We start from the raw sequence: 11,290 nt of genomic DNA, 5'->3' as shown, positions 1-11,290 counted from the left end.
GTAGGTTCTCAACATGAAGTAAGGTTCTCAACATGAAGTAAACTTATTCCCTAAAATTATATTTTAAAACATTATTATTATTATTAAAGGACAACCCATCATTCAGTGAAATAGTGGTCGGCGCTCCTAGCCGCCGAAACGTATCCATGGGCTGACCGAACTGGTCACCCTAACTTTCAGAAATGATTCACACACTCTAGATCGTTTCAATTTGGTTTGATTTAATCGCTCAAGACGAATATGTCTCCATCATTTTTATTTTCAGTGTTTTTTAATCTAGAAAATGCCACTGACGTATTTTTAATAAAGGGTTGAAGAGTTTTTCATTACTATTGAGGGTAAAAATATAAGTTTTTTTTTCATAATTCCCTGTTTCCCCTTTTTCTTTCTTTTTCCCCCTCGTTTTTTTCCCCATACACCTTCTCTTACCCCTATACCCATTCTCATTAACCCCTAAAAAGCTCAAATTTGAAATGAAAAAAAATAATTACCCCTGAGAAGAGGTCAATTTAGATTACTTTGAACTTCACTGTGAACGTATTTTTAAGTGACCCTTCATCTAGAGATTCATAACAATACTCTTTAAACCTTTGTATGAGCAACATCGAGGAAGATATCTTCGTTTATCTAATTGTTGAAAATTATCAGATTTAAATGAAAAAATCAAGGAAAGTTGTGAATTTTTAGTATTTTACCAAACTCTTGTGAAACGGGGTTGCAACAATCTCGTTGAGATTCTCTTTAATAATAGAGAGTCTCCAGAAACGGAGCTGTCTTGGGCTGATCGCCTGGATTTTAGAAAGTCTCCAGAAACGGAGCTGAGTGCTAAGTAAAAATAAAGGATAATAATCCCTTTTCTAGAAAATTTAATTTTCCCTAGAAGTATTTTAAACTCAAACAGAAGATATTTGTTGGAAAAATTTCTTTCGCTGAAAAAAAGTTTAAATAAAAATTGAAGATTTAAAAAGAAATAATGTTGAAACTTATCAAATCTCGAAAAATTTATATCATTTTTTTAATTTCTTATCAAATCAGAATTTGATTATAATATATTTATTTTCCGCATCTGTGGCCATTGACAAATTGTTAACATAATAAATCTCAGGAAGACATTGAAAAAGATTTGCACGTCGCAGAACACAATGTTGGGAAATTTAGCAATTATGACAAATATGCAAAGTGTTCACCTTTTTAGATAAGTATTTTTTGTGTGTGAGGGGNCAACCCCCCCCCCCTTTATAAAAAAAGTTTTTTCCTCAGATATGAGGTATGTATTATTAAATGGTTTATACGCACGCTGAATCGGGGGAAATAAACGATTTTTTATGGGAAATAAAATTAATTTTGAATATAAAATATGCTTTTTTTAAAAAAAACATTCATCTCAGAGCACTTCTGTAAAAAAAGATATTGGGGTTCCTTGGGACCGAATTTAATGAATTTGTGCTAGGTTTCTGAACTATCTTTCGCCGGTTCAAATCCTGAAACACTGATTCAAAGTTAAAGATTTATGAATCGGTGATTTAGGATTTGAACATGTGGTAAGTAGTTCAGCGACCTCTCTAATTCATTAGATTTGGTCCCCGGTGTATCTTCCTTGGTTTTACCAAGCTATCCTTTAATAATCCATGACCCCTCCGCTCCCTTTAACAGAACAATTGGTCTGGTTACCTTGAGAAAAAGGTGTGAGCTAAGATGATAGCACCAGACAGCGCTGGAGTTCCTCGTCACAAATTTCAAGTTCTCCTTCATGTCACACACCACCTTGACCCCGGGCAGGCTAGTGCTCATCGGCGGCAGGGAGCTGAAACAGTTGTAATTATTATTAGATTACAACTAGAAAACAAAAGCAGTGTTACCCCTACCCCCACCCACCCTTTCTAAAACGCATTTTTCTTGTTCTAAATTTAAAATAGTAAAATAAATTAATTATTTGGGACAAAAGTATCAAATAGAGGCTTAACAGCTTGAAAGTTTATCTCCACTTTTATTCCCAAAACTTTGAAACTCATTTTCCAAAGAACAATCTGCTCAATTTTCTAATAAATAAAGCAAAATAATATGAATGCTTCCATACATATATTCATTTTTAATCACTTGAACATGAGTTATTTAATAATTGCACTGTAATGATTGAAAATAAACAAACAACTAAAGTGCAGATTTTTTTTCCAGAGGGACTCAGCACCCGTTTTGGCCAGAAAATTTCCTGGGTTGCATAGATTTTACTGACACAGGGGGACTGGGCTCTAATAGACCCCCCCCCTCTGTATAAGCTTATAGATGGCATGACGCATATTATATTAATTTATTATTATAAATTATCATGTTACATTAATAACATGATTCTTTGGTAATTTTTAACCAAATATGCAGCACACCCCTCCCCCTTCTGAAAAAGAGCAACGCTCGTGACAGTCTATTTATCTTAACCTGAGCCCGCGATTTTAAATCTTCGGCTCGGGTCGTAATTCCTTAAACCCTTCATTGAAGACCCAATCTAAGACCCAACTCTGACGACAGCTTGTGTCACGTGATTGACAGCTAGGAGTGTAAAACAAAATATAGCTTGAATCCGAAATCCCAAGCCGTAAACAAGGCCCAACTACAGCTTAGACCCGAGTCATATTTTCTTGAATTTTTTAAATCGCGGGCTCTAGATAGTACTATCACGGGGGANGGGGGGGGGTCCAGATGAACTAAGAGAGGACAGGAACAATTTTTTAGAGTTTATTTCATTGGCAACACCTTTTTCGTAAAGGAAAATTGTAAAAATCTTAAGTCGGATTTCCAAAAAAGATGATCATATATCTACTCGATTAAATGAATAAACTGGCATCATTTTCATAAATAAAACAGTAAAATAAATATCTTTTGAAGAAACTAAATGATTCTTTTGGGGGAATACATTATTTTTCAGGATAAAAATATCAGATGGTAAGTTGAAGTCGACCGACCGACCCTCCACCCTACCAACTTAAAAAATCGACACAAATCTGGAAAAATATTGCTTTGCGAAGTGCGACAATCTTTCCTACCTTGACTCGGAGAAAATCTCCTTGAGAATTCTGTCTGAGTATGTTCCCTTCTGTATCTGTTTCCTGATCTGTTCTTGTTTTCTCTTCTTCCATTCCTCTAGTTCTCTAGCAGAGTGGGCAGCTGGACACATCACGCCCAGTCGGCACATCTCCTAAACAAAGATAAAAAACTGCTCAGGGGGAGAACAATTATTTTTCAACAGAAGGGATAATTTTTAAGGAAAGTATAAACCACTGAAAAAGGATAAAATAGTTCATTTTTTTCTCGGAAACCTGCAATAATTTAAGTTTATTTTTATTTGCCATTTCTGGATTTTAACAGTATCCACAAAAAAAATCAACTTAGAGAATTTCTTAAAAATTTGCTATTATGTCCCGAGTGAAAACATTAACGCGTAAAAAAAACGAACCAGTCCAATCGACATGTTTGATAAAGTCATGGAACTAAGATAAGATATCCCTGAGGTCCAGAATGATTTTATATTTTGTAAACCAAAATATGTACAGTGGATACTTTTTTATAATGGTAAACAATACTTTATAAAACCGACAGTGTGAGCGTTTAATTAGATGTAAGTAAATGACAATTAATTTTACACAAAACATCTTCGATAACTTTTTTGAAATAATTTAGATTTTTGACAATATATTTTGATTACATGTACATTTGCTCTCTTTGCAATTTCATATCGAAAAATATTATTTTGTCAAACTTTGGCGCGCGTTTAACAGATACTTCGTTATAGCAGAGTCAATTTTTTATTAAATAAAATAAAATCCAAACCTTGTCTCGACAAATAACCAGCTCTTCTCCTACATCTCCCCCCGGAGGGGGACGGAATTCCCATTTATGTGGTTCGTTCATTGTAATATAGTCAAACTTATTTAATCATACTAATCTAATAAAAAATATATATTAAGAAACAGTAAATTTTGTTTACACAAATACTATGAACCAATCCCAAAACAGCACCAAAAATGCTCTAAACGGTTTTTAAAGTTTATTATTATCATGATCATGATTTATCATGATCATGATTTATCATGATATATCATATCATATCTTCAAGCTTTAACGCCAAAATAAACCTAATACTCGAACAACCAAATATTTTCTGCAAGGAAAAAAATATATATAGTCTTAATCAATTTTACAAAATTATATATTCTTAAAATTTCTTTTTTAGTCCCCAAAAACGTAATTTAGACTGACTGACGATCTAATATGATATGGGACGAGGGAGGGAGTCCAGAGTTCCTCAAATAGTAATCACCGTCATACGCCCCTGTAACCCTGTACATATGATATTTTTTCAGCCAGTTGCTTTCTGCTCATGAAGGTGTATAGTGACTTCTGGCTCCACAGTTTGGAGGAGTTCTTATGTTTAGTTGCTCATGACTTATCCTAAAAGGGAGTAGCAACATATGATTTAAATAGTAAACAAGAACTCCATCTTCAGCTTATGGATTCATCAACATCCAAGCTAAAAGAAGTAACACAAAAGTATAACCCCTATAATAGGTATACAAGACATGCACAACGATACTGGTTTTTTACTTGGCTGCCTGTGAGGTCTGGACTACGCAGTGGAAGATTCCACCTGATGGGGCTTTAAGGCTTTTAACTCTCCATTTTGCATAAGCAGTGCAGTTATGGACTTCCTTAAATTTTGCTTAATTTGGAAAGACTGTAAATCTGGGAGAAATTAGGAATCTTCTGTGGGAGTCCCTCGATTCCCTCGCCTTCCTGATCTAATCCAAACTTCCCTCTTTCCTATCTGCTCCACAACTCGATGTCACTGTGTCACAAGAACTATTTGGAGAGGCCTCAAAACATAGAAACAAGAAACAAGAAGAGAAACGAAAATTGAACAGGAAAATGGAAGGGAACTGTCCAATGATATGCTTTACACTATCAATTTTTCCCAATAGCAAATGGAGACAGTATTGAAGATGGAGCTGGGAGATGTTCCCCCCCCCCCCCTCCATAAAATACACTAGATATGTATTTGTAGCTGAATTAGTTCAATTTGAATTTAGTTGCTGATTCATCTAATGTGTCTAGTGCAGAAAAATAAGAAAGGCACCTTAATCTGTTCTAAAGCTGGCAGTTTGGCAAACTGCAAAGATGTCTCAAAAAAAAAAGAATTTCAAAATTAGCCAAAATATTATTGAAAGATGTACAAACAAGAAGAAAATGAAGAACAAGGAATGTTGAAATGTCAAAATATTTGCATCTGCTATTATATAGCTATTTTAAGAAAATTGTTAAAAATTTTAAATTTTAAAAAAAGTATGTAAAAAAATATTTTTTCAATCAATCTAAATAAATGTCAAAGTTTTTAATTCCTTTATTTTCCCTAGCTTTCCATTTTGGTTTTTCTTTCCAGGCTCTTTCCTTTCTTAATTCCTTTCATTTCTTCCTTCACTTTCATTTAGTTCCAATTTCCCTTTTCTTTTTTATTTTTCTTTCTTCTAATCCTTTATTTTGATTTTTCTTACTTTTTTCTACTGTGATAACCAGAAAACTCTGGAATAGGAAGACAATATTAAAGGCACACATTAAGTTTATTTGATGTTGTTACAAATGTTGTTTCACTAGAACTTATTAATTCAATTACCAATTGAAATTGGTCTGTTTACGCTGCACAATTTTATTGTGTTTCATGTTTATTTGACTATTTAAAGTCATATTACGAGCCAAAAAGTCGTCTTCCTATTCCAGAGCTTTATAATCAATCCTTCCTTCCTTCATTTTCATTTAAACTTTAATTTTCAGTATGTTTCTTCTTTTTTCACCAATTCATCTTCATCTCAATTCAATTATTTTTCCCTTTATTTTTCCTTGTTATTTTTTTCTTTCTTCCATCATTTTCCTATCTTCCTTTTATTTTTTCCCTTCAGGATATTTCCTAATCAAAACAAAACTAATTTTCATACACCATTTTAAACGAAAAATTTTTATTTTAAAATATATACCTCTTTTTAAAATTTATTTCTACCTAATCTAAATAATAAAACAAGACATTCGTCTATATATGTATGTCATGCGTATAGCCGGCCAAACGGCTGTACATATTGGGGTGAATTTTTGTGTGGACACTCATGGGTGGCCGGGGGGTTTTATAGGCTAAAAAAATCAGCTTGTGTTTAATATATGCCCCTTCAGAACCACATATTCTAAAAAACCCAAAACAGATTTATTGCGTCTAAATATTAAGGACTAAAGCAGGTTTGTTATCTTGAGCTAAATCTGAGACTTCTATATATGTGGAACATAGAATTGTAAAACAGAGAAAACTTTACAACTTTACATTTCACAACCTGAGGTATCATACTTTATAAACAAACTCTGATTTTATTACTCCTATTTCTTTGCAACCTAATTTCGTAGACCTTTGTTATTTTAAACTTTGAATCATGTTAAATCAAATGTGTCTCATAAGTTTGAAATATCAAAAATTTTCGCAATCAGATTACAAAAATTTAGGAATCTAAAAAGTCTGAGTTAGCGACAAATACTTAATTCTTTTATTTTTTTAAACTTGTTGTGCAGCATAATATCAAACCCATAATAACTACAGGGTCACAAAGTCCTTCTGGCTATAAAGCAGAGTCTAATTAGGATATTCAAAAGGGTTTTTAAGTAAAAGATGACCAGGTTTGATTTTGAAAATTCTTTCTTTACTAAAACCTGCCAATTTAGTTTCTCCTTTATTTGTGTGTTTTTCATATGTAAATCATTATATGGAAAAATGTCTCAGATTTCCAATTTTTCAAAATGAAAATGTAAACTACAAAAACGATATGATTCTCCAATTTTAAGTTGAAAAATATAAAAATTGTGTTACATGAAAAATAATGTACATGAAAGTCAAACTGTATATTCATTTGATTTTATGATTTGACTTTTCTATTTATTACTTCTCTCTGATAAATGTCTGGTTTGCAGGATAGCTAGAGAGAGTTTAGAGAATATTTTTTAGTTTTCATTTTCTCAGGATACAACGTAAAAGGTCCGCAAAAGTTCGTTTCATCTCAGACTTGAATTTAATTTTAATTCTCAAAAAAGTGATATTTTAAAAAGAACTGTGATTGTAAAATTTTTTAATTTTTTTCAGTCCTGAAAAAACTTTTTTTCTATTCAATTTTCTTTAAAAATCTATTCCAAGATTCATACTTCACCTCCTTTCTTCTTTAAATAATTAAGTTGTTGATTTAATTTTTTCGTAGCATTCGATAACATGTATTTCTGTCCTTCCGTGGAACTTCCGTTTCCGAATTCTAAGGATTACAATCACACTTTAAATGCATTTTTACAATTTAGATTTGAGTCTGCGTCAGTTATTTATTATGTTGGAAGTATATGAATTAATGAGGGAATACAAGGAAAATCATATTATTATTATCATTGTAATTTTGCATTCAGACATTAGATTTGTGCAATTTTGCTTTCAAAATGCAACCGTTGCAATTTTCCAGAGGTTGAAAAACACACTTAGTAAAGGTTAAAGATTATATCTAAATTTAGTGCTGAGGCTTAATTTGATTACAGAATTCGGTAGAATAACGGGAAATTTTAAGTTTGGTTTAAAAATTCTAAGTTGAGTATACGGATTGACTTTTATGGCAAAAGTTTAGTTTCCAGGCAGGATGGGGTTCCCAAGCATATTAATATTTATACAATAATCATATATGATATGATATTCATTTCATGCGTTGCAAAATTGCAAATAATATATAAATATATCTATTTATTTATTGATTAAAAACGTTCATGTTTCAGATTGAAAAATGACTGAACTAAACGGTCTACAAACATTGCTAGGAAAATAATAAATAAATAATAAAAGATTAGTATTGTGAATAAATCATTTTTAAGGGCAATCGACTAACCATTTTTTGGCCCACCCTAACAAAAAAATGAAATTAACGAAATTGCGACATACTTAGCTAATTAAATATTCATAAATGGTAAAAGAAAACTACAGATGATTTTCTTCAGTTAAAAAAAACTATTTGATGAAAACTTTAAATCTCAATTACTTCTGAGTCTGACCTCTAATAAAAAATGAATACATAAACTTTACTTTTGTCTTTATTGTTTATTACTAATACAAAATTAGAATAAGGGGTCGAAAAAATGTACCATTTTTTTAAAAACTAAATCCACCAAAAAGTTCATTTTATATAATCAAAAGATTTCATTACCTTCAGCTATAACATGAGAAATTTCTGCGCAATTCCTATACAGTGATAGTCTTTATAACCCGGAATAATCTTAATTGATTGATACTTTAAAGTCGTCTTTGACTATTTGGTTATTTTTGGATTTTTTTAAAAATATAAGATGAAAAGTCTTTTTCCGGTTTTCCGGTTTTGCGAATTTCTGGTCTTTTTTGCTTTAACTGTTCTATATTCAAATAGATGAAAAGTCATTCAATTGCAACTACGTTTGCAAAAAAATTCTCAATTTCGAAATTTTAATTTAAAGATGAAAAGTCTGCAACTACGCTTGCAAAATTATTCGATAAAGTTTTTGATTAAACCTTAATCAATAGAGAGCTCTACGAAAAGCAGCTCATTACAGCAATAGATAAAATAGATAAAATAGATAAAATAGATAAAATGAGAGAATTTTTCTCTCTATGATTCTACAAATGATAAATACTATTGTTGATCTATTTTATATTGAATAAAGTTGTTATGAAGAAGTCTTTGACTATAGAAAAAGTTTGCGGTATTCAACCTGATTTAAGCAACAATTTTTTTATGAAACAATAATATTGCATGCATGAATACCGGAGATATACGAATTTTGTTTTTTTCAGTTAATTAAATAAAACCATGAAAATATCTCATTCTAAATGAAATCATTCATTTCTCTAGTAATTGTAAAAGCACACAGATGATTGACCACATTTGGAAATGGACTAGGGCTTTTCTTTAATAACTGTTTCATAAAAATATATTGTTAAAAGCAGTTTACCATTGAATTGAATACCGATAACTAGTTCTTTGGCCAAAGACGAATTTGAATCATTCAATATTTTTATTATTTCGGCTTATTTAGACTATCACTGTAAGTCTGGTCTGCTTTGCATTTATATATTTGCAAATATATGCACTATGCAGTAAGAATATGCACGTATTGTCATTCAATAACCTCCGGCATGAAACTTATATTTTTTTCAAATCCGGGTTTTGGATAAAGATTTTTTTCTTCAGAATAATACAAAAGTTGAGAAATTTTATGAATAATTGGGAAAAAAATTAAAATTAAATTTTGTTGAATCTTTTAGATAAAATCCTCGCGAAGAATATTTTTGTTTTTAAAGTTAATTCTCTGAAAAGACAAAAAATTACAGTCAAAAATTGGACACAACATCTTTACTTTAACTTTATTTTAAACTAAAAGCTCTTGAAAGATGACTTTTTATTTACCTTTACGCTGGTTAATAGTTATGACTGTGGAATGTGAAAATTATTAGTATTCTGTTACTCTAGGTTTCTGTTACTTTTAACGCCATAATCCAATGTATAGCGAAACTAGGTTTCTAAACCCGAAACTTGGTTTTCAAAATCGAAACCAGGCTCTAAGATGCCCTTTTATTACCGTCTCAAGTTTCCAACTCTGAGCAGACGTGGTTGCAAGAGAATGCCAATTCTGAAATATTTTTGCTTTTAATTCTTAGTTTGAACTGAAAAGGGTCAGTACCATAGAGAATAGAATATATAGAGAGGAATTAACTAGAAAAAAGTGTAAAACGGCCATTTTGTTGTACTGTTTCCATTCTGCAGGTGTACTTCACATATTTATGCTATATAACCTGTTGGGCCCTGGAATATCATTTTATAGAAAATCTAAAATTATTGTTAAAAGAAAACCAAATTATGAAATAGGCTGGTTTCATAATTGACCAATGATCATTTCACATAGACTCTATGCCTTCCACTTTACAAACGATGATTTTCCGTTATAACTATAAATCATATGATGTTTTTTATTCACCTAATTCATTATAAAGTTTATTTAACAGTTTAAAAAATTCTAAATTGAAATGAATAGTCTAGGAAACATGCTGTATTAATGTACTCTACTGCATATAATTTGTGAACATTTACATGATTTGTACACTTTGAACTCCCTTTCAGGCTGAAAGGGACTGAACAAATTCATACCGAGAGATTCTTTTAATTCCTCTCTATATATTCTATTCTCTATGGTCTGCAGTACACTTTATTTTTAAGCTCCAAAAACAAAAGTAGGCACTAAATTTTCCTAATTTGCTGAATTTAAGTACAGATTTTTTTTTAATATCGTATTACATATCTAAAATTAAATGCCGCGGAAAAATGAGTTTAATATTAATATAGCAATTGCATTCATATTTCAGGGCTATATTAAAATCATTTTTCTGCAGTATTTGAGCTTAAATATGTAATACGACATTATAAAAAAAACTTTTGCTAGTATTCATAATCTGGGATTCACTGCATAATTTTTTTTCTCTTTTAATAAAAGGATGAAATCTAAAATTTATTACAACCATTTTCTTAAAGTAAAAAACTACAATTAGTTTAACTGTGCAATTATTTTCATCTTTTTGATTTATTTTGTAACGTTACGTTAGGGATGTATCAAAAGTTGCTCCGCAATCACCCGATCCCGACTAAGAGTCTGACAAGTGCAATTATTGCAGGGCTTGGATCCAACCTCTACCAGGTAACAATATTAGAAAGAGGAGGATCGAGTGGATCCAACCTCTCCCAGGTAACAATACTAGAAAGAGGAGGATCAAGTGGATCCAACCTCTCCCAGGTAACAATACTAGAAGGAGGAGGATCAAGTGGATCCAACCTCTCAATAGGTAACAATACTAGAAGGAGGAGGATCAAGTGGATCCAACCTCTCAATAGGTAACAATACTAGAAGGAGGAGGATCAAGTGGATGAGGATATTTCGTTAATTTTTAATTGGAATTGGAATCGTCTTCTTAGAATTTCTAATACAGGGTGTCCCAAAAAACATGGGAATTCAGTGACGAATTGGATATCGTCTTTGTTATGAATTAGCAATATTGTAATACCTAATTTCAAAAGCCATAATATTATTATGTCTGCTAGAGTTTATTTTATGAAAAGGGTAAAAGACTGTAACCCGGGTAGAATCTTAGAGTCTGAAACCTAGTCTTAGACGCCGGGCCGACCTCCTCAGACCCTCTGTTTTTGGAAAAAAATATCAAATTTCA

At 31.4% G+C, this 11,290-nt stretch overlaps 2 protein-coding genes across 2 annotated transcripts; one reads left to right on the top strand and one right to left on the bottom strand.

The window, feature by feature from the left end:
* Nucleotides 1-8: 8 nt before the first annotated feature.
* Nucleotides 9-3,966, bottom strand: LOC111717431 (probable helicase with zinc finger domain). The gene is made up of 4 exons (XM_023492935.1): nucleotides 3,823-3,966; nucleotides 3,039-3,190; nucleotides 1,672-1,804; nucleotides 9-50 (listed from the first exon to the last, which is right to left on the bottom strand). The coding sequence occupies exons 1-4, from the start codon at nucleotides 3,901-3,903 to the stop codon at nucleotides 9-11; spliced, it is 408 nt and encodes a 135-aa protein (XP_023348703.1). The 5' UTR covers nucleotides 3,904-3,966.
* A 3,846-nt stretch (nucleotides 3,967-7,812) lies between these two features.
* On the top strand, nucleotides 7,813-11,104 carry LOC111717432 (uncharacterized). Its single transcript, XM_023492936.1, has 2 exons — nucleotides 7,813-7,866; nucleotides 10,673-11,104. The coding sequence occupies exons 1-2, from the start codon at nucleotides 7,833-7,835 to the stop codon at nucleotides 10,960-10,962; spliced, it is 324 nt and encodes a 107-aa protein (XP_023348704.1). The 5' UTR covers nucleotides 7,813-7,832; the 3' UTR covers nucleotides 10,963-11,104.
* Nucleotides 11,105-11,290: the final 186 nt, after the last annotated feature.

Source organism: Eurytemora carolleeae, unplaced genomic scaffold (assembly GCF_000591075.1).
Source record: "Eurytemora carolleeae unplaced genomic scaffold, Eaff_2.0 scaffold2591, whole genome shotgun sequence".
Classification (NCBI taxonomy): Eukaryota; Metazoa; Arthropoda; class Copepoda; order Calanoida; family Temoridae; genus Eurytemora; species Eurytemora carolleeae.
The sequence above is the reverse complement of the archived record's forward strand: the minus strand, read 5'-3'. Positions and strand labels throughout refer to the sequence as shown.